Here is a 24,884-nt window from a genome sequence, read left to right on the forward strand (position 1 = left end):
GAGTATGATTTAGTAAAAATCTTTCTTCCTTAAGAACAAGAAAAAATAGGGTGCAAAAACCAGACTATCTCAGATTCTTGCAGACTAGAGATTTTATTAGTATTAAATACTGCATGATATTACTACAATTGTTTTGTAAGATACTGAGATTCATTGTATTTGGATAATACCAGTAGCATGTTTGTTTTTACCTTCTGGCGGCCTGTTAGATGTTGCCACAACGACAACCCCATTTTGGAAGAGATTTTCAAAAAGCTGCTTCAGAATCATGGCATCAGCAATGTCAGTGACCTGTAGAAGACAACACATTTGTTTTATCTTGCTTTCAGCTTCTGCCGCAATAGATCTGCAAGTGGCTTTGTAGCTAGGAAAAATGCTTGTTAGTGAAAGCCATTTGAGAAAGATTCTAATTATTGCTTGGTGAGAAAAAAATAAAAGGGATAATTAATAAGCAGCGAATGTACCACAGTCTTTCAAAACTTGCCCACTCTTTATTGCGGAACTCCACCATATCTTTTCCAATTGCTAAATGATTCTGTGTTAACTTCTATTATAAAACTACAGGTGGGAGACACAGAAAACAGACCTAAACATTTAAGAGGCCTACTTAATTAGAAGCAACATGAAAAAAACCCAGAAAATAGAAAGAAAATACACACCGGCTGTTTTACATTTCTATTACCTTTGAGGCAAAGGTTTGCAGAGGTGAATTTAAATGGTCATGGGACTTCAGAAATAAAGACAAGTAGCCAACTATACATAATCAGCTGCTGTTGAAAATAGAATGATATGACATAGATACTATTGTGTGATTGTTGCAAAAAACAATTCAACAGATGGCCCATCACAAAAATAAGCAATTTCATTGTTCTTTTTAAGTGCCTTCTATTACTGTCCATGAATAATCAAAAGGCAGGCAGTCACTTCCAGCACAGTCAGCCTCTTCTAACCTTCAGGCGCAAAACACAAATGAAAAATAAAAATGGGTAGGACAAGTGATACTGGGGAGGGGGAAGGAGGAAAAAACCAGACAGACGGAGGAAAAAAATAAGCCTTTAAGTAAAATTTCTTTATAAGATCTTAATTTTAGCTTAAAAAACTTGCTTTCTAGTACCAAGAAATAAAAGGAAACAGAAACCACTCTGTACAAATGATAAAATATAAGTTTTTTTGGATAAAAAAGATCCTTGTTACAACAGCAAATCATATTTTATAAGAGTCCACCAGATGAGATCAGCAATCTTAATACACAAACCACCTTTATGATCATTACACTCGATTCTCCTGCATTCCCTGTGGTTATCATACAGACACTTGTTGCATTTTGACTTACCAAAACAGACCCTAACCCTGAGGAAATAAACCAGTGGTGGCATGGTGAGAGTTACACATACTCATCACACAACAGACTGACAGGTTACTGTGCCTTAACCAGCTTAGATGTGTATGCTGTGATAGTAATACATGTACAGAAATATTTTAACCAGTATAATTTTTTCCTCTACTCCACACCCCTCCACTTGCCCTCATTCTCATATTTCTAAATGACCTTTCTGGGCAGAAAAAAAGAAGATAATTCTACACTAGACACAGTAAAAGACTTAGGTTACATTTCTGACAGCTAGTTTGGAAGCAATAATGTTCTTAATGAACTGTATCCAAACACTAGTTTCCTTCTTCCAAAGACTACTTCTATTTTGTTCTATGTAATGCATTAATAGGGACTTTTTTCTTTCCTTTTTAAAAAACAAACTTTTACATAATCTGTAACACGTCCCTCAGATTTGCACATCCCTGCTCACTAAGATCTGATATTAAAAAAAAAAATATAGTAACTCTCTTCTGTACTATATGTCTATGCTTATGCATCACTTATCAGTAATTTATTTCTTCTAAATACTAAAATTTAGGAACTTCCCCCATTCCTAAAGAACAAGACACACAAGAAATCACTATAGATGTGCATCTTAGGGGTAACTGAATTTGTTGTACCACAAAGCAAGCCTAAAAGCCAAGTTTTAAAAACCTACTATATAAATAATTTTGTTACAAACTTTTTTGTTTAACAATACTGCAAAGCATGTTACCTGTGGAAAACAGGGAGTGAAAGAATATTAATGCTCATAAAACAAAACAATAACATCCTCTTATTAATAGAAGCTGTTATTTGATGCAGAATTCTGAACTCCATTAAAAAAAAACAAAACAAAACAACCACAAACAACAAAAAACCTTCTTGAAAGCAAGAGCCATTTTGAGGACCAGAATGCAAATATGAGCTCTTTTTATCTAATCTAGTTTGGGAAAGCCAAAAAAATTCTACAGGGCAAAGCAGGTAGCAGACAGTAACTAAAGGATTGTAACTTCTCATGTTTTTTACGGTATCCAGTATTCATTGCAATGGATAAGAAAAGCAAAGGCTACAAATTACCAATAAGGAGAGTCGGCTAATGGAGAGAGTGCAGAAATTTCATGCATTTAAAAGATTTTTATTACATAGTGTTGCTTTCCATTATAACTCAGGTTAAAAAAAAAAAAAAAAAAGAAGAAGAAAAAAGAAGGAAAAACACTAGACTAATAGTTAATTTACATGTGTAAGTGCCTGAGATTCAGTCAGCCACTGATTGGTACAGTTCCATGTAATGAATGGCAAACATAAGCATGTATTATCAGCAATTAGTATTAGCACAAAAATAAGAGCCTAATTTTTATTAGAGGCTTTTAATAGAATGCAGGTTAGTAAAAATTCCCTAAATTGTAGTTCACTTTAAATCCAAATGGTACTGATGGCATATTAAGACTAACACTGCATGATCACTCAGCTTCCCAAGAAGTAGGGATTCTGTTTTCATTTTCAATACTAACTAACATAGGTTACAGTCTCATGCCAAAATTAGACCTTCTAATTACCTGTGTATAGTTATTTGATTACTAAACAATAACTGGACTCTTTTATTAGCCAACCTCTGTGTTTTAAAACATCAAAACCATAACTACAAATGGTTTAATTCTAGAGTTATTCTTCAAAATGAGGACACATTTTTAGAATGGCTTAAGACTTTTGTGATTAAAAAAGAGAAGACAATATTTACAGTAAACTGCATGACAAAGATCAGTAGGAAGTAGCAATGCTTTAATAATCTGAGAGCCTGTGACTCAGGCAAAATGCTGACAAAATCCTGTTTCAAAACAGACACACAAGCTTAATGCCATCATTAAGGTCCTGTCTATTACACAATATTTGCAAAATGAAACATTTAAAACATAGTAATTTTTTTTAATACAACACAGAAACACTACTTTTAAAAGAAGTACTGAAATATTTTTTTACATCAATTAGACAATTCTTCAGCTGCTTGACAGTTTTCTAGGCTTTGCAGGAAGATTCACTTCCGAATACTTCTGCTTTGCTTTAGCCCACTGTCAAAGACAAAATTGCAACCTAAGCAAGGCTTTTGTCTTCTGAAGTTCTGCATTTGGTTTCCTCTGAAATATGAGCATTAACAATATAACAATATTTTTTTGCTGCCTCTGTTTACAACATCACTTGTTAAGTGTTCTTAAGATAAATAAATAATTAAATAATTTCAGCTTGTCTCCTTTTCTTTTGTCCAACAGGCATCTGAAAGCAACATGAAGTGTTTAAAGCAAATCTCAGTATTTTTCTGATGTTGCCTCCACACACAATTATTTTGACAAAGCAGTACAGGCCCATCTTCACTTTCCATCTGTCAAGACAGAGAGTCACTTTGCCAGCAAGTCAGAACAGTACATGTCCTGAGTCTCCAGCTCTTTTCAGTATCATTTTAATCTAGTAATTCTTTAGTTATGAGTAAATCAGACCGCAATGAAATACAGCTATGATCTCCACTGGGGAAATGAGCTGCAAACATCCTGAATTAAATATGACTCCTTATTATTATTGTGAGCTGTTCTTCCAGTCACTGCACTACTTTATGATTTCTTAAAGAGAAGGCTTCTTATCCCAAAATCAGCGCCTTCTGCAAAATTTAAGAAAGCTGGGACTCCTCTTCAGTAGGCAAAACCTGTACAGACTTCCATGCTACAGCAAATCAGGCAAGAAATCCAGCCATTCAGAAATCTGTGAATTTAGAAAATTAGTACACCCAGAACAAGTAGATTTTAAAAATCCATATATGAATGCAAAGTCTTAGAAACACTTTTAAAAATATAGTTCTTGTATTAATTTCCCAGCTGTGACGGACTGACAAAACCAGGTGATTTTTCCAACTGAAGCCACTGATGTACCTCAAGCAAGTCAGCAGGGGGAGCAGGCAATCAATCTGGGAACAAAAAATACCAGTCTCTCTCTTTAAAATGTGGAAACATGACAGACAGTCTGGAAACACAGCAATACCAGAACACAGAAGCAGTGGGCATTTATACAGAAAAGCAGGTATTTACACTGATATATAGTGCAGCCTCCTTCTACCATCTGAGCATATAATGTCTTGAGAGTTAATGCCTCCCTCTCCAAACCTTCCCATTTCTTCATAACGTAAATACAACTGCCTCTGTATTTAGATTTTATATTCAGGTTTTGGAAGCCCAGCATTCATATTCAACAGATAAAGCATAAATTAAATGATCAAACAGTAACAATTGCAATGAGCCCACACATTCTGAAACCGTAGATCAAAAGACTAACCCCAGATGAAAAATGGAAGAGTAACTTAAAACAAGAACTGCTACTACTTCACAAAAATCCCCTTCATGGGAGCCAATCACAAAACAGTTATTTTCCTCGGGTGTGCACACTTGTAAAATAACAGCCAGCAAATATGATGAGTTGCTCCATCCATTTCAGAAATGTATTAATTTATGAGCATAAGACAGACAATTTACAGTTAACAGGTTATTCTTTTATTCTCAGTGATTTGAGAACTAACACAGATCTGTTCTTATCTTGCTCTGCATTTTCTCTATAAATTAAAAAAATCTCAGTTGGTTAAACTGCCAAATACCTCTAGCTTATCTACTAATAAATAAAGCAATTTTGCACTTAAGTTTGTGATGTGCCCTTAAAACAAAATTCACAAGCTGTTCAAAATGAAACAATCAAGTTAACTTGTGCAAAGATCATTTTATAAGCTTATTTTAATTCTCACATTTAATTCAATGAGTTTCTTAAAATGCTAGTTGATATAATCTGGCACAGTCATGCCAAAGACTTCAATAACTCTAGGAAAGAATTTAAGTTGAATCTAACGTGTTATTTACATATCCTTAATCACAGAGAGTATTTTGTAGCACTATATGAACTACAGCAAAGATCAGGCACGCCAAGCAAGTATCAGGTGGTACTGGACAGACTCAGTACAGGATGATGGCCCCTGCCCTGAAGTATTCATGAGCCTCTAGACAAACTAATTCCTCCTTGTAGGATCAGTAAACAGATTGGTAAACCAAAGCACTATAAGGGGACTTACACTGCCAACTTACATCTTACCTACTGTGGAAAAAAAACCCCAAACCCCCACCATCTTCAAAACTGTGAAATTATACTCTTCAACTTCTACAGTTGAATACTGGCCAGCGATTCCAATATTACATTAGCAGTAACAAGTGCCATATTTTAAGATCAAAAGTAATTCAATGTAGTTTCTCTTGAAGCAAAGGAGTAATCTTTGGCTTCTTACCTGAAATTCATCAAAACATAAGAGAGCAGCCTCTTTGCTTATTTCCTCTGCCACTGGTGCAATTGGGTCATATGATTTAGCCATAAATCCCGCCTTTCTCTTTGGCAAGCTCTGCTTAAGGCGATGTATTCCTTAGTTGATAGAAAAGAACAAATATTACTTATTTCTTTTTCTAAGATAGGAAGAAGAAAATTATTTAGCTACCAAATAAAAACTAGCCCAGTCTAGTAAAAATAAGAAAGCTTCAAACTTAATCTAGTTTCAAGAGGGCAAAAGAGTTTTCAACCACATCCAGGCAACAACTAAAAGCTCACAGATTCTATGATATCTTTGTTGTTGTTGTTTGTTTTGTTTAGGAATATAGAAAACAAAAATCAAAGAAGTCTCGAATGCTATGCACCTATACCTTATCTTTTATAAATTTATATTAATTACAGTTTTATCTTGCTCTGAAGGTATTCTTAGAATGCATTTAGTTAAAAGAATGCAGACATAGCAACACAGTCATGCTTTAAAATGTGAAGATGATGATACTGGCACAAGGTAAGATTATTATACCCATACTTCACTGTCTCATGGATTGTATTGCATCTGACTACAAACAAACATTTGGAAAACAACGACCTCACAGTAGGAAGCTTTCTTTGTTAAGATTAAGCACAAATGACAAAAAACGTAAATGGAAAATCTCAAGAGTGACCCAGGGATGATAGAAAAGCGAGCACTAGAAGTGACTCAGGTTGTTTACACTGATGAAAGCCTCGCAAGAAAAATGCAGCTGTCACAACACTTGTAAAGTACAGCAATATTTAACAATTTCACAGTCATATAAGGTCATAGAATTTAGAAACAGAAGCAAATTTTAAAATATCTAAAACAGTATCTCTGTCAAAACAAAGTGCCTTTTCACCCTGTCAGAAAATTTTCTGAAACGTAAGATGAACTTCTTTATTTTCTTCCTCCAAATCACTCATAGTATTACTAAGTTACTCAACCAGAATAGTTTCCATTCTCCTTGGCATTTAGTTATTGTTTATTCAAAACACAGATGGAGTTTAAGCTTTCCAGTTCCAATTTCAGCAATTGCCTTCTTCAGATTTCATATAAGCTAACTGGTAACTGGAAAATGTTTAGTTAAGGATTTCATCCTAAACAACACACCCAAGTTTCTATACAATCAAGTATATATATATCTCTTTCAGAAAAGATATTTGAGAAATAATATGCAATTAATATCTACACTGGTCTGACAGACAATGCTAAAATGCTTCAACATTTCTCCTATTTTTTACTTTTTTTTTTTTTTTTGCTTAAATACTTGAATAAAGTTACAGTGGTTAATACAAACATGAGAATGAGATAGACCTTTTTATAGATACCATATTTCATGAAATTCTTGTCAATACCTGTGTCTGCACTTACTCTGGTGTACATCCAACATGAAACCATGAAAATGGACTCTCTTTTTCCTTTCTACTTCTAAGTGAGAATAGAACATGTCCATCACCATTGTCTTTCCTGTGCCTTCAAATAAAAACAATAAAAAGCACTCAACTAGTAGTTAATTTAAGTACAGTAAGTACTGATTAGAACAATGATTGTTTGATAGCTTTGAATTAATTCAACTATAGTCTTCCACAGAGTAAGTACAAGACCAGACTGCTGTGAAGAACAGCTATGTTTTCTGTTCAAAAACTTGGAACAACTGCATTTTTATTTTTCTGTTTTAAAATTTTGATCCATTCAGAGACAATCCTAAGGTTGCGTAAATGGCTCCACATACATCCAGAAAACATCCTTAGTATTTCCTCTGGAAAGCAAGTATGATTTCATGCTGCACTATTGCAATTAGAATATACAAATTCTCTCTGGTGGCCTCCACAATTACTTCCCAAATTCTTAAATTGCATTTTTAAATACTAGGGAATGGATAACGTTGAAAGCTACACATAGTAATGTGGCCCAATCAAACAGCTTCCAGGATTCAGACTGTAATTGTATTAAATAACATCATAATGTGGAAGAAAACTAATCCTGTAAAATTCATTAAAGCAATTAAGCTACATAAACGTAAAGCTTTTAGACAGTCCAGAGTTTGAAGAGACACGCATTAGAGAAAATTCCATTGAATGAAACTTACCAACATCTCCATAGACATAAACACCTTTTGGGGGTTTGTTTTTGGCAAGGAGCTGCAAGTCAAGAGAAAAAGAATAAATATGGATACAGGGTAAAATAAAAGCAAACATATTGCTGTGGTATAGTAAGAAAGTAGCTATACTTAACCACAAAAGTACCACTAGCTACCAAAGTGCAATCTTGAATAAATCATTAGCTCAGAATTGATAGGCAATCAATGTTGTATTTGTGTGACTTCTATAAAAGAGGCAAAACACACATGCAGGGTTTGGTTGGGTTTTTTTTCCAGATCATTGTGAAAATATCCCCATTCCCAGTCCTACCACACATACCTTTTTATCAGAACACATATATAATGATTTAATATTTCCTAATCTATCATTATCAAAACAAGTCCTTTCCCTCATTAAGCCATTTGAACAGTCCGAGAAAAAAGGATATAAAATTAAGCACTATTATAGTATTCACAGATATATGCACTATATACCTATTAGAGCAGTTCTGCTAAAGATATAAACTAATAGGATTCATAAAATCAGTATTGCAAAGCCAGTGAGCATTGTAAGACCTCTTTCTCTCAGCCTTGAGTCTTAAATGCAGAATCATCTCTGGTTTAAACATTATTAAAATAAATGGAGTCACAGTAAAAATATGTACCTATATACACATGCATGTGTGTGTATATGTATAAATATGTTAAAATATAAAAAACATTTTCAAAAGTACGCTTTTTATTATCCTTTTTTTCAAATTAGTTATTTTTATGTGGAATGAGCACTGCTTAAACATTTTAGATTTCTTAATATTATTCAGGACATATATTATTACACCTGATGGTGTCAATTGTACTCAAACACATATGGAAAAACTTCCAATAACACCAAACTTTCCATTTGAAATAGTCCTCTCCCCCTCCCCCTCCAGTATTGTGCATAGCCCTTTCCAAGTATAACTCTAAAAAGAAACAGTTTCTAAAAAAATAGAGATCTTAACAAAAATTCTATCAAATCCATGGAACTCAATTGACATCCACAAAAACACTGCAAAAGAGTATTTGGTTATTTTAAAGGGCTCCACTTTCAGAGCTCTGTGGGCTGAGGCAACACAGAAGAATATTAAAATTGCAACCCGGGGGTCTCCTTTGGAGCTGGGTAATTGCTAAACAAGTTGAATCTAAAGCACTTCTTCAAAATACAGTGCCATGTTAAAGAAATAGAGGAGTCAGCAGCAAGACACTAATTGAACAGGAAAGAAAATTCATGACCAAAAGGTAGAAGGCTAACATCTCAAGTCTGGAGTACCAGTTCATTCAGAAAATATCCAAGCATGGCTCTTACATAAGATCCCCTTTTCGATTTCATTTAAGCTGTATTAATAGGGTAATCAAAAATTTGTATCATCAATCTCTGTTTGGACAGGGTTTCAGATGTTCTGAAACCATTCCATTAACAGATAAGGCTGAAACTATTTGCTAGTGCTTTCAAAGCACTGCAAGACAATTTAACTGTTGAATATTTTTCATTGTGTACTTTTTAAGAGCCTGCACTCAGTAAAACTACCGATGCTCAAAGTTACACAGCAAAGAAAGGAGGAACGGAAGAAAAATCCAAAAGAAAGACATTCATAATAATTTCTTTGGGTTTAATTTGATATTAACAACAGTCATTTTATTAATACAAAAGATTATCACATTCAATTTATTCCACAGAAGGGCTGTATCAATCTGATTTGTACTTTAACAAGGAGTGACACCAAGCTAGAAAAATAAATCTGTTTAGAGTACAGCTTCACTTGTCTTTGTAAAGGTTATATAACCAGAACAAGTATTAATGCCTACATTTTAAACCATTTTTTTCACTGCAAATTTTTTTATTAATTATATTTAACCATCTTAATATTTGCCTTTTTAGGTATATTTATTTCTGGAAAACATGTTACAGAAAAAAGGCGTTTTGACTAAAGGAAATAAATATAATGGCTCAGGCTCCATGAAAAGTCTAAATCAATTTCTGGTTGATTTAAAAAATGAAATTAGCTTCCCTGTGAAGAAAGCAATTTTTGAATGATATTTAATTGCTGAAAGGAATGGGTACTGTGGCAGATCCAAACACATCTGCTGAAGTTGGTCATCTCTAAAAGCAAATCAAATGTCAGAAAACTTTTTGTCCTCTTTGAGCAATTAAAGAAGTTTGTCAGAAATATTTTACATATACTTCTGCCAAAAGTGACACTATTGACAGCTTCAGGATAAACACTTTCTTATCCTGTCAGGTACTGTATAATGCTAAGAATTTATTTTTATATTCTTGGGTTGTTTTGTTGATTTGGTTGGGTTTTTTTTCCTTGAAATATATTTTATTTTTAGAAAGTAAACTTGATTAGTAGATCTTTAATACTGAAAACTCAGACATCCTACCAATCTCAAGTTATTCTGCATAATCACAAAATGGATTTTTTCCCTTTTTTTAGATTATTTTAATAATTTAATTATTTTAATAATTTAATCTTCTAGACGTTGTGTAAGAATAAGAGCAACTTCCAACTACGATTTCTGACAAAATCTCATCAATGCTCTTAATTTAAAGCACAGTAAGCAGTCAGGAAAGTCAATGATATGTGAGGGCAAAGAAAGGAGAAGACTGATCTTGCTTCTATTCAAACACACACTCTGAAAAAAGGAGGAGGGAGAACTAACGCAAAAGATCCTCCAGTTACCCAAAAATAAGGACAGTCTAGTTTATTTCACGGAGAGAAGAGAGAGAAGTAGGAAATGTAGGAAGACAAACTAAATGGATGAGCTTCTCCTCTCTCCTCATTCCCGTATTACCCTGACAAATATTTGGGCTCTCGGTATAATAATGTTCAATTTGTTGACAGTACATTTTCTTTTGGAACAATGGTAAGATTTAAGGATCTTAAAGTTAATATTTAGAATATACTAACTCAGAGATAATAAGTGATGCACCAAATTTGAGTATGAAGGGGAGAATTTTGAAATGCTTATACATAAGTTTTAAAGGCTCTCCATACCCTTTCAAACAAGGGCATCACCACAGATGTGTCAAACTGCTTGAGTCCTCTGAGTTTCTTAACTGCCACAACATTCTTTGCAATAACTTAAGAAAGCATAAATTCAGTGCTTCACAGAGTTTCATTATCATCAGGACATGCTAGAACAGAAGCCTCTTCTCTTTTTATAGATAGTCGACTTACAGATTTTAATTTGAAAATCATTCATATCTTAAAAATATTTACACTTCCAGAAGATGATACAAACCTTAGTATCCCTAGATTACAGAATTCTCTTCTGTGTTATCAAAATGTTTTCATAGAATCACAGAATGGTTTGGGTTGGAAGGGACCTTAAAGATCACTTAGTTCCAAACCCCTGCCATGGGCAAAGCGATACCTTCCACTAGACCAGATTGCTCAAAGCCCCATTTTACACATTTCTGTTTCAAAACAGCAAGCCTTGCTTTGATCATATCAGATCAGATTTTTTTCTTTGTTTAAACTTCACTATCAATCATACAATACCCTACCTCATCTAAGGAATTAAATTGGTCCAAACATCTCCTTCATTCTGACAACTTCTTATTCTTTCTTAAATAACTTCAGTAAAATGCAACGTCTTTCCACGTTCTCCCACACTCAAACACTAGAAGCAAACAACTCATTTCCTGGGAATATTTACACTCTGATTTGAAAAACTTTTAAGATGGCTAGGCTACTAAGGTGGTTAATTAAAATATGCAAAATCCAGGAGACAAGTCTCCCTTAAATGCTAACAAAACCGCCTCTTTCTCCCACTCTTTCAGGCTCCTTTTTGGCTGCTCTTGTAGCTGAAGACATTTTCAAGGTCTTGAATGGTGTTTACTATTGTTCATACCTCTTTTCAAAACATGACCTCACTTATAATTGAGCTTATTTCAAGTCATTAGTACAGCAACTCAACAACTCTTAAGAAGTCCCAATTGGTATTATTTTGAAAAGCTAGAGATCTGAAATGTCTGTGCAAACTCTTATAGCCTTGAACTTCAATTCAGAGGATCTCAAAATATCTCAACATGTAAGGCCAGGCCTTCACCAAGTTGAAGATCAAAGTCCTTGCTCAAATTTGAGTAACAATTTTGAAAAACAGAAGCCTACTTAGTTGGCAGCAAGACTAATGGTTTTTCCCCTGAGATTCCTTCTAAGATGATGCCCCAAAAAAACCTACATCACAAAAAAAAAATAGAGTTTTATTACCACGAAGAAAAACACTGGTGCCCCAAACTACTCATTTCAGAAAGCTTTGGCCTGTGAGGTAATATAAGTCCCTTCTATGAACACTGAAATGCTTCTCTATTGTATCTGATACAAATATTTGCTCCCTAATCCTACTTTTACCGTATTTTAGTGAATAAAACTATTTAGACAAAAAGTGACAAAAGAAGAACAAAATGAAAACCAAAGCAGACCATTCTTGTCATGGGTGCAAAGTTTCTATTTCTGGAATAACTGCTATTTTGGAAGAGGCTTCTGCAATTCTATCACAGAAGCAATCAGGCAATAAAATAAGGAAGATCAGACTACAGAAGAGGCTGAGAAATGCTTCTCTTTCACCACCCCCTTTTCTTAAATGCAGCCTCTCAAACTACATTCTCTTCAATGACACAGCCAGGAAAATGAGTACACTTGAAATGCCAAGAACCACTATTTTTTATATCGAAAAAGCTGCCAGTAGATAAATCTCTTCTCAACACAGGAGATTTCACACTAAAGGTAGGCTAGTCAAGTTGCCAAAAACCTCCTGAAAAAGCAAAACATCAATCTACAAGATACTAAGTATAACTGATAAAGCCTTTGATTTTTTTAAACTAAATCCTTAAATAATTTAAAATACAACCATTTTTTTCATTTACATCTATTAAAGCCCATTAAGTACAAAACAAAAGGTGAAACCAACTGTTCTATCACAAAAACATAAGGCTTATTTTTTACTTCCTAGCATATTCAAAGTTACAAAGTACCAGGCCCTCATGAGAGGAGAGTGCCAACAAGTTATTCACAACTATGGCATCTACCTGTGCTCTGTATAACTAGCACTCCATGGACATGCCTTCTACTAGTTACGTGAACTAATTCCACTCATACAATCTACACAAATCCTATTCAACCCAGGCCAGTTCCAGACAGCAGTACTCACCATCACCTCTTCTCGGTACAAAAGGCTTAGTTTTACTCTCTAAGCCTGAACCAAATCTGCAACGGCATCCCTACTCTGGAAGTCCATAATAGAAAAACAGGTATTTTGCTTACTTAGGAAACTCCTCAACAGATGCAGACATATGACAAGCATATGACTTTAGCAACTACCTAGTCACAGTTGTGACTTACTCTGGAGAAAACCTTCATTAAGGATGTTGATTACAACTTTGCTGAAGCAAAACCTTGCCTGCACTAGAATTTAATCCATACTCTACTTGGCTTCATTTTATCTCAAAAGGAGCTCTGCTTGAACTGGCAAATAACATCCTCAAAGACACCAGAACAGAAACAAAGCTGTTGTGACTTCTTCAGCCTGAATCATGACTTGATTTAATTACACAAGCCAGGCTTTAACAGATTTACACAAAATTCACTGCTCTCCTTCTTTTCTGGAGTTTTGATGCATGGCATGGCACTATAGTGCTCAACCTTGACTATCAGTCTTGAGATTTCCATAGAAATATCAAGCTCTAGAAGAAAAACCTCAAACTACAACAACACTTACCCCAATAGCAAGTAGTTCTACAGCTGCTTCTCACTGACTGTGGCATTAGTTCTACCAGTGAGCCATGCAACCATTTTTAAAAGCTGGTTTAAAATTAAAGCATGGAATTGAAGCAATGTTAAATAAAGCAGTAGAGTGCTTTAAATGAACTAATGAAAAACACATTCTCAACTTATAAAATGGCATTTGACTTTTTCCCTTTAAGAAAGTGTCAGTCAGTCCAGCTATACTGCAATTAGTTCTGTTACATAGGGGAAAAAGTAGCATTACATTTCCTTAAATAAAATAAGATTAGTATTTGTTCTCTGCAATACAAACTTTCTTCCTTATTCATGATTCCCAAAGAATCAGTAAATAACCCACACAATGGCTGATCTACAAGCCAGGATAAAACACCTAATCTAACAGTGATTCAGGGCCCTCCAGTTAACACAATCAGCTCTCAAAACTGTTCTCAAAGGCAGCACTTTCAGAACCTAGTATCCGAATGTCCAAAACAGTTTTCCAGTAAAGATCAAAATGCTTTAGCCTACTGATCCTCAGGTTTGACAATAAGACTAATGCCTTCATCATAACATTTTTTTCTAGAATATAAAAATGAATAAAAGTCTGAGAGTATGTCCAAAAATAATACAGGAGCAAGCCTGATAACCGGCTCCCTTTCGAGTGACTTCTTTTACAGTCCAGGCACAATAAGACAATTTTGAGATAGGCAAATTAAAAGATTATGAGCCTAACACCAAAGATCAAAAAGAAGTCCAGATAGATGAAAAAGAAAAACAAACTCCAAACCCAAGAACTTTTCACATCAACAATTCTCAAGATACAAAACTCTGGCCAGCAAGATTCCACTTAGAGAACAGTTTGGCAAGCTGATTCCAGCTTAATCTCCTTACACTTAAGCAAAAGAGGTTTGCATTCAGGCATGCTGCTGTATTGCTCTGGATACCAAAGATAAGAAATAACCATTTTTCAAAGAGGAATTTTCTATTTTTCATTTGATACTTGTCCAAATTGCATCAGGAGACTGATTTAGACTCAAGAGTTAGCCCACAAATGCATCAAGACAACATGAATCTACAGGCACACACCCACATACAACATCATTAAGTGTTTTAAAATACCATAAACATACAGTTTTCAACCTACATCTATCATTTTTACACTGGGTTTATGTTTTTAATAATATTAATTAAAGAAATCCCAGAAGTAAAAAGGTAAGTAATGTGATGAAATGACTCATCTGCCAGAGCAGGCAAAAATATACTCCAAACCAAGTTTGGTTCCAATTCCCACATCAGAGTTAGAATCATTGAATGATTTGGGTTGGTAGGGTTTTCAGGGGATCATATGGCCAAGCCCTCTGTTTAAGTTGGGTCACAGAATATCTCTGGTTGAAAGGGACCCATAAGGATGCTGCTTCCACAACAAACCTTCCAAAGACACACTCATTGCCCTCTAGGAACAGTCTTGCCTTAGGACTTTGCTTCCTGTACTTGCGTGTTTGTTCTTCCAGAGTGCCTGACTGTTGCTCCATGGAATTATTTCCCATTCAGGTTTCTTCTCAATAAAATAAGAGGTCCTTCCTAGGTGTTTAGTCTCCTTCCTTCCATCACGAGGCAGGAAGATATTTAGGGCATTTTCAGTCAACCATACAATTAGCAAATATATGATCTGCAGCTACATATCTGAGTTTCAGGCATTCAAGCGATGTTAGAGGCAGATCACAGCATGTCCCAATGCTCTGCACCCTGCTATACTAATATATATACTAAAAGGTCCATCTACAGGTATAACACCTGTTCTCTTCTCTACTTTTTTCCACACCTTGAAGCTAATAGCCATTGCAAGAGCCTTTGAGTGGTAACCTGTCATTTAGTACCTAAAGGACAGAGGACAGTGTGCCATTTTAAGGCACTTAAGCCTTGCAGGCTTTGGCTCCCCTGATCCCATGCTACATTATCTGAGCTTGCCAAGCAAAAAAAATATACAGTCTTTGTGCCAGGTAACAGGAGAATTTGGGATTGTAATAGGAAGTATATGATTAGGTAAGAAGTTCAATAGAGTTACATGTTTAGATTTACGCCCATGAGAGGAGGCAGCGTTGTGTAACGAATGCTGAGAAAGGCTGACACAGAGCTTTGTCAGCAAGGACTGCAGATGATGGCAAACAGTGACTGTAAATGTGACAGTTACTTCTGACGAAAAATAAAACTTAAAGTGGTGCAAGAGAAATAGAGAGAGCACAAGAAACAGCATGAGAACAAGATATGGAATACCGTCAAAGAGACTCTGGAAAACACTGTGTCAAGAGCTTCAGGGCAAAGTTGCAGAGATGCAACAGCCAGCTAACAGCATTACTAATGCTAAGGGACTATGATTGCCAAGTCCCTGTGCAACAGGGATATGTCTGAACTTTTGTTAATCCTTTGAAAAGAAGCTGTGATGCCCCTCCAAAACTCAATCAGGACACAAATCACACCTCTGCCTTCTTTGTCACCTCACCCAGAGACAACAACATGGAAAAAAAAAATTTTTAAGTCATATGTGATCTATAGTATCATGTGGAAATTATTCATGAAAGTTCTGTTAAAACACAAAACGTCAGTGTTCAGTTAATGTAAACCCAACACACAAGTATAATATCCGTACTTTAAAACTAAAACCCGGACTAGGCCACTCTCTCCCATAGCCAAATAACACTTTGGAAAGGCAGACAGTGGACATAATTAAAACCATATCAGATTTTCTTGCAAAATTATTTCAATAATATTTAATTTGGTTACTTCTAGAGTGCCACTGGATTTATGAAATACGAAGAATGATGTTTCTGTAAAGACCCATCTGCAAAAACAAGATTCATGCTAATGACAGAGACTTACGTATTTTAAGCACATTCTTATAAGCAAACATAAATGCAAAAAAACCATTTTTATCACTATAAGCCTCACCTTTGAGAGAAGATTTTTTGAATCAATGCTGTAGCCTTTAAGGCTCTCGTGCAACTTCTGCAGGTGCTGCACAACTCTTCTTTGTTGCTCATCATTCTTCAGCTCTTCTTGCTTAATCAGAAAGTCATAATGTTCTAAAGGTCCATTGCAAACCAATAAGGCTCTGGCGTGAGCATCTGTAGGAGTACCAGGGCCTGTCTTCTCCTCTGCCTGAGCTGTGTATGCTGTAAAAATAAAAGCAGCCAATTAACAGAGACATTTTGAAAAGCATTTTCTTATAAACAGTACACATTCGTAACAGTTTACACAAAGACATATATACATTACTTACCTATACAACCACTAGCGTATGTTACCCTTCACTTTCAATTAACTGAAGTTCTACCTTTACTCCAGGAGTATGTTTTACCATTTATTTTTATTATTAAAAAGTACACTCACTGAGAAGCCCAGTTGGAGACTTGGTAAGATTTGAATGAGCTGTTGCAAGCAAAGTTTTGACCTTCTATTTTCAAAACTGGGATGTAAAACTATTTAAAAATTCCAAAGTGCATTTCTTTGAATAGATAATCCTTTATACAATACTTTAGAAAGTATTTAAAAGTCAGCAATCAGGAGACCAAACCAGGAGTTCTGTAAGGAAGTTGAGCGAGTCAAACACCATACTGAGCAAGGCAATAGCTGTGAAGCCCTGCAATGCCATAGCCTGTTCTGCTGGCATCATCTTCTGCCTAGAAGAGACAGGGGCGAGCCCAAGCAGGAATTCTGCTGGAAACAAGAAATTTAAAAAAAAAAAAAAAAGGCAGAATTGCTAGACCTAATATAAGATATAACTACGAAAGGAAAGAATGTACAGGATTACAAAGAAGGCTTGTCAAATCATTAAGATCAGAAACAATGGCATACACTGAAAAGCTGTTAAATACCTTCTTTGCTTCTACTGTCATTCAACAGGTTAAGTATAATACAGAAAAACACAATTTGTAGCAATGGTGAAGGGAATAGATTTGAGTGTAGGAAAAACACATATCAAAGACTGCATATTTTTAACACTGTGACATCTGAAGAAATTTATCCCTAAATGCTTTAGGTAAGTTTCCCAACAACACAATGGCTTCTAACAGCTTTCTTGGAGGCCTCACTGAAGGCAGGTAAGGTTCCAATCCATGAGGAAAATGAAAAAATATTTGTCTTTATAAAGAAGAGAAAGGTAAATCCAGAAATTCAGAGGCAAGTCAACACAACTTCAGAATACTCAAAAATACCAGAACAAGTACAAGTAGATTTTTTTTTTTTTTTAATAAAGCGCTTAACAAGATAACATAACAAATAAAAGGCAACATCAGCTCCTCAGGAACAATACAAGATCAAAAGGTTTTCCTCTCTGATCAAGCAATATGCTTAATGGGAGAGGAAAACATCTTTATTGCAGTAACACTTTTGTTACACAGCATTCTCATCTATAAAGTAGGAAAGTAAGTTGCAAATGAAAGTACTTTTGAGCAGGTGCAAAACAGTTGGAAAAACTATACTGAATGAATATTTAGTACAATTAAACTACGTGTATATTTGTAGTACAGTTTCAGAGAGGGCTCAGGATCTCATCTTGGATGCAATCCAGAATTTCGATTCATGAATTTCCATATGGCAAAATAAAGTACATGGATTGGGAACACAGATAACAGAAAATCAGGAGAGGTTTGCAAACAACCCTGGAAGGTAAGTCAATTCTGACAAACTGGACAAATAATCTAATACAAATAGGATGCAATTCAACAGGGACAATAGTATTTAGAAGCAATAAATAACTGAAGAGATAGTCAATGACCAGCTAAAGAGCAGCTGTGCAAAAAAGGATCTAAGGGCTACACTGGATCACAAACTGACAATGAGACAATATCATGACACTATTAGAGGTAAAAATAAACTAAACTAAATATGTGAAAAAACCCAATGTTCTATTGTGGTGTGGTCTGCCCCAGAACACACTTTTCAATTTTCACATCATATGTTACAAGAAGTATGAACCAAATAGGAGAGTAGGTGGTGATTTAAAGGACTGTTTTTTTTAAACAGGTAATAATCCACAAAGAAGTCATAAGAAGCACAAGAAAGTTTTAAATAGTTATAAAAAATGTAAAATTAATATAGTTAGAAAAGAGAAGGATAAAACTGAATAATTAGATCAAATTATGTTTATTTATTGCAAGTAACACCTTCGTTTCTCCATAGTAAGACAGCCTTTACATCTGCAGTCAATAATTCCAGCAAATTCTCCTGTCTTGAAGGAACTGAGTTACTGCTTTGAATTAAAAGTAATTAGCTCATCCCTAGCTAAAGAGACCACATAAAGAAAGTTGAGTTCATAGTCTGTTATTGCAAAAATTGGAGTAAAACTTGTAGAGAAGAAAAGCACCTAGCCATCTCCAGATGCATATAGGGTACTGAGAAAATGAAAGGAAATTATATTTATACAGATATCTTAACACCCATAATTAAGGCAGTGAAATAGATTACAGTCTAGCCGTTATAAAACTTTCACTGATGGGGGGTAAATTTTAAAAATAAGTGTGACAAAAATCTGTCAGGAACAGGTCAGCAAAGCCTGACCTGCCTCTAGAGGGACAGTGAAAAGGGTTGGAAGGGGCCTTAAAAATCATCTAATTCCAACCATCCTGCCACGGGCAGCGGCGACGCCTTCCACTACACCAGGTTGCTCAGATGATTTCTCTAAAGTTTTTTTCATCTTGTTCAACCATTCTGCTCCCACCTAAAGTCAACCTCAGTCGTGTGATCTGTAGCTCTGAACTCTGTGCCTTTGCAATGTGCAGAAGCTGATGGCTCCAAGAGCTCCAATGTGCCCCATTATACCTATAAATCCAATAGTTCCTATTGCTTACCAAAAGATGGAAGAAAAAAAACATAAAAGCTGATGTAGCGGTAAGAAAGGGTTTGTGGCTCATGACCTTCATGGCCATGGACAAAGCACGCCAGTAGGACTGCCCAGAAGCATGGGTTTTGTCTCAGATTACATGTCCTCACAGCTAACCATCCTGGGAGTGGAAGAAAATATTCTGTCACTAACAGATGACAGAAATGGAGAGTATGCCCAAGTGGTGACAGAGGGTGTCCTGGCACAAATTACTCACTGTTCTCCTAAAATAATATTGAATGCTGAGATTTAAATATGGTGGGGGTACACTACAGTAGACTACCAGGACACACCCAGGAACTGCTTAAGCAATAAACTCACACTTGTAGTTGCAAAACAAAGGCAGACACTACTAAAGAGCATGTAGTATCAAGAGAACACAGCTATACAAGTGATAAACTATTCTAAGAGACAGAAAAAAAAGTGGGTCTTCCATTCTAACCTGCATTTTGTGAGACAGATTGCAAAACCACTCACTCAACTAAGCATCTATATTAGACTGATAAAGAAAGGAAACTTAAGAAATTTTAATACATAGCAAAGGAATATCAGGCAATTACCATCCATAATTTTACATCAAGGAAACTACTATTAGAATAGGAATCATGTATGATTCAGCACACTAACTGTAGTCCTACAGCCCTCTCCTCCACATTACAACATATGAGTTTTCATTTATCTCTTCCTGTTTAATTATCTAATGTTTGTGCTACATAAACTGCTACACAACTTTTATTAATGGTTTTATTTATTTTTTATTATTTTATTTTCATTACTTTATTTAAACTGATACTCAATTTTTATTGGCTCTCTTTTACTGGAAATCTTTAGGTGTCACACACAGGAAAAGCATCTTCCATCTCTATGTAGTATTCTAGATACGACTATATAAAAGCACCACATCAGTTCACTATCCACCTGGTCTTACATAAAGCAGTGTACAGCCTATGATTATGCATAACCTATCTCTCCTACCTTCAGGAAAAGTGTTGGATGTCATCACATTTAACTTGGCTCTTTAGATTTGACACCAAGTTGCAACTTTTTATTCAGTTCCTGTTCCCAAAACATACATAAGTGTAATCTTGCTTTATTTCAAAACATAAAATTAGCTTTTTGCATTTGCCTTGCTGCTTGCCTTTCTTGCTTTTCATCTTTTCTACTTGCCACAGCTGCAGTGAAGAATTACTGTAATATAACCAAAAAAGGCCTTGCCTTGGAGAAATCTGGGAGGGAGAACTCACCAAAGCCAAAAAAACTTACGTCTGTAGAAATGCCTTAAGAAAATGCAGAACTGGAAATATAAAAAAATTCTTTACAGTGGAGAGCTTAAGACACCTTCAGCAAACTGACATTAATTTACCACTGCAAAGGTAAGTGCCCACATAAAAATATAAAAAAATGTCTTTCATCTCCAGGAACCTTCTGCTCTGGAAAAGAGCAACAAATTGGAAAACTGATGTATGTTGTTGAGTTTTTCTACTGCCACTTAGAACTGATGTCTGAGATGACAGAAAAAGGCATGCCAGTCTCAATGACATGGCTTATGAAAGCAACAGTCGCAGCTGAGGCAGGCACTAGAATTATTATTTATGTAAGAAGACAAGCTGAAATGGAAGTTGGGTTGTGGTATATAAAAAACTGATCTTGCCAGTAGCCAAGAGAGAACACAGAAGGGTAACTGAGAAAAACACCACTCACCCTGGTAATCCTTATTTTTTCCCTAAGCAGTTGAATTTCATTATGTAAGGTTTTGAACTGTGAGGTCTAAAATCTGTCAGAAGAAAATTCCTATGACAAAAATCCTAACAGGTCCTTGTCTCTCCTGTATTTCAGGGCCTCAGAAAAGGACCTGGGCTTCCCTGACATGAATTTCATCTTTGCTATCTTTTCATTACTGCAGAAACTGATGCTTCTGAATTTATTACTGTGAATTTTCAAGTAGCACAAAAACATTCCATGTAATTGCAAGATGATTATTCACTTCTGGGAAAGACAAAGTATTGTACTTCCACAGAGGAATAAAAATTCGGTCTGCAAAATCGCTCACTGCCCTCAAACTACACATCTTTTAAACACATTATTAGAATTGTATGGGACGAAAAAGGAAAACCACGACTGATAGACAATACCCAGCTAAAGAAGCAAAGATCAAACAACCGAAACTGAATGTTTTATTGCAAACTGTAAGTCATACTTCAGATTACAACATTCACCTCACTGGAGGGTCACTCACACACCATACACATGAAAATGTGTATTACTAATTCTGGAAATAAAGTTGGAAAAGCACTTCAAGGGACTGATGATGAAAAAATCACTTTGAGCTGAATGTATGCTTCGAATCACTCTCTCACTGGAACAGTCAGAAATAGTTTTCATTCACAGAGATTAAGGCTGGAAGACAATACTGACCTTTCCAAGTACAAGCAAAGTTCAATTTACCTAATTATCCCTGAACTACGCTTAAGAATTATATTTGATTACAACACATTTTGCAGAAAATATGTTCTGAAGATATAAGAGATGGAGAATTAGCCATTTCCCATGACACTCTACTGAAATGGTTAATTACTGTTAATTACTGTTTGTCTTTAAAATATTTCCAAACAACAGTAGTTTCAGAACTGCATCTCAACCAAACTCATGGAGGTTACAACAGCACCAAAGTTAAGTACGCCAAAATCACTCTACTGCTACCTTTGCTGACAAGCATAATCAAGAAGTTGGAACAGCATCTGTTAAACCAGTGTTAAGGCAAAGTACAGGAATCACATCTGTTTCATTACTGCTCTGCCAACACAGTGTGCCTTGAGAGCTTTTCACAAACCCTGGAATTTGTGTGAGGAAAGGGAAAAAAAAAAGTAATTGAAAGCTACTTTTAAAAACTGTCTTGTTTTCAACCCATGCTGAAGTTCAGGATCATTGTTTGGGTAACTATGAAGCCAAAGTGCTTCAAACGCAGAACCCCTTAATGTAAAGTTGCTAAAACTGCCTATGGAACACAATTGCCATGACAGAAAAATAAGACTTGGAAGTCAGAGGGCACTTTAATGGACAGACAGATGGCAGCATCGAAGGCCTCCCTAAACTCAAAATTAAGCTGCTAACAGAACTATTGCGAAATCTTTCCTTCTTAGATGACACCACAGTGAGGAGGAAGGGCAATGGTACAGTGTTGTAGCTCCAAAGGTTATTTTCCTGCAGGAGAACAGGAGCAAAGGTAGCAAAAGATCAGAAAAGACAATTTTTTTGCATGCTAGTACCTGTAGACAATAATAATGTTCTCATCTCATCTTTTATTAAATGCATGTACAAGTTTTACAGTATCTGTCTCAGCTGAACTGGCCCATGATGTACAAGGGTTTGGATAAGTTATACACATGTGCTGAAGTTATGTACATGAGAAAACCTGCAGAAGAACAAAGACTTGGCATGTAAGCTTCTTGGGAAAGGGATCATGTGCTCGTTATAAAGCAGAAAATACATTTATATATAATAACACCAAACAATGGCTCTTTTCAAAATATTTTACAATTATTAAAGACAAGAATGTGAGAGGAGGTCATTCGAAAAAATTATTTACTTTTCAATGACCTTTGATGAATCACTGAAGTCTAAAACCTTCCTGCAGTCCATTTATTCGGGCAGTGTATGAAGTAGCATTTAAGCTTCTAGAGAAACATGAGTTGGAACTAGAATTCTGCTTTTTGCATACATGCCTGTGGCATTATTCTGAAAAAGGATTACTTGTATTTTTTCTATGCACACCCTATTTAACCATGTGACCTACAGATGAAAGTAGAAACACAGAAGTAGTTTATCACTGAAATTGGAACTTTACACAACTACTACTTTTGGAGTTTTTTAATTAACAAAAAGATACAAAACTGTGGCAAGCAAATCACAAAAACAAAAAAAAGACTGTAACCCAGTGATCACAAAATCAAGATTATAAATCAATTCTACGATGGCTGCCCACCCCTGCAGATGTCCTCAAACACCACATATAAGGACTACTTTTCCTTTAACATGGAAGCTGAAAAACCATGCCTACAGCCACTGCTCTAACTTGCTCTAACAACTTTTTCTAAATGGTAGTATGTTGGTTATAAAAAACAAACTACAGAGATTTCAGGTGTTAGACCAATATCAAACAGAACACATACAACCATCATACTATTAACTGCAGTGCTTGTCTATTTTTCTTAGGATATATAAAAATTGTACAATCGCAACATAATGTGCACGCAACATTTATGAACCCTGGGACCCACCTGTTGCCAACTTGAATTCTCACCACTTTTGCCAGGCTGGCAGAGGACGGAGAGATCTCAGCGAACAAAAAAAGACCTCTGCTCCTGACCTAAGCCTCAAGTTCACAAGCCTCCATAAATCTGTGTACTGTACTGAATTTTAAAGCCAGGCTTAGAGCACGGCTGTTGTTACGCATCGGAAGATACTCGGAGGAAAACACAGTCCCTCAGACACCCCGCAGCCCAGGCACGGCGCTGGCTGCCACGGGCGCGCTCGCCGAGCACCCGGTGCAGCCGCAGGGCGACGCGTTCAACCAGGCACCGCACCGCAGCACTGCTTCCCAGGGGGAAAGCGGCACCATCCACTCGGGAAGCCACAGGGCCCCGTCCGCGTGCCCTCCCAGGGGACCGGGGCCGACTCCCGGCGCCACACCGGCAGGCGCGCCCCGCCGGTGCTGGGTGGCGGACAGGCCCAGGACAGGGCACATGAGGACACCGGCAGGTCACGGCACCGCGGCGGGGCCGGTGCGCGTCCATGCACGCCTCGCCCGGCACCAACCCCCTCCTGTCCCCTTGTCCCGATCCGCCGCCTCTGCAGGGGGGAGACCCGCGGCACGGCGGGGAGGGGCGGAAGGGACGCGCTCCTCGGTGCCCTCCCCGCGCAGTGCCCCGGCAGCCTGTGGCCGCCCGGGCTGCGGCCGCGGCACTGACCTCTGAGCGCCGGGAGCAGGCGGGCGCAGCGCCGCGGAGCCCGCAGCAGGCACCGCGCTGTAGCCAAGGGCGACACGAGCGCCGCCATCTTCCCGGCCCGGCCGGCGCGGCGGCGCGGGGCGCGCTGGGAAATGGAGTCCCGCGGCCCTCCGGAGGAGCCCGTCAGCGCTCCCGCCGGGATCACAGAGACACGAAGTCAGTCAGTTTGGAAAAGACCGCCGAGATCACCGAGTCCAACCTATGACCTAATACCACCGTGACAAATAAAACACAGAGCTGTTCGGGATAAATAGGTGTTCTCACAAAATTTGTAGTGTGGTTGAGTCAGTCAGTTTGGAAAAGACCGCCGAGATCACCGAGTCCAACCTATGACCTAACACCACCGTGACAAATAAAACACAGAGCTGTTCGGAATAAATAGGTGTTCTCGCAAAATTTGTAGTGTGGTTGCATTTGGTGGCGGGAAGTGACAAGTTAGTG

The 24,884-nt window shown here is 36.7% G+C and overlaps 1 protein-coding gene across 3 annotated transcripts in view; it reads right to left on the reverse strand.

The window, feature by feature from the left end:
* Positions 1-24,505, reverse strand: part of AFG1L (AFG1 like ATPase) — a 73,689-nt gene extending 49,184 nt beyond the window's left edge. Inside the window, exons 1-6 of one of the 3 annotated variants that reach the window (XM_050314844.1) lie at positions 24,405-24,505; positions 16,506-16,729; positions 7,801-7,852; positions 7,083-7,184; positions 5,661-5,791; positions 192-291 (exon numbers count right to left, since the gene is read on the reverse strand). In XM_050314844.1, the coding sequence (XP_050170801.1) occupies positions 192-291; positions 5,661-5,791; positions 7,083-7,184; positions 7,801-7,852; positions 16,506-16,729; positions 24,405-24,492 (697 nt within the window). In that variant the 5' untranslated portion in view covers positions 24,493-24,505. Of the gene's footprint in view, positions 1-191; positions 292-5,660; positions 5,792-7,082; positions 7,185-7,800; positions 7,853-16,505; positions 16,730-22,137; positions 22,169-24,404 lie in introns of those variants that run through there. The other 2 variants (XM_050314845.1, XM_050314846.1) reach the window with 2 other exon arrangements.
* Positions 24,506-24,884: the final 379 nt, after the last annotated feature.

This window comes from Myiozetetes cayanensis, unplaced genomic scaffold (genome assembly GCF_022539395.1).
Source record: "Myiozetetes cayanensis isolate MyiCay16 unplaced genomic scaffold, myiCay2020 scf2-11, whole genome shotgun sequence".
NCBI classification, from domain to species: domain Eukaryota; kingdom Metazoa; phylum Chordata; class Aves; order Passeriformes; family Tyrannidae; genus Myiozetetes; species Myiozetetes cayanensis.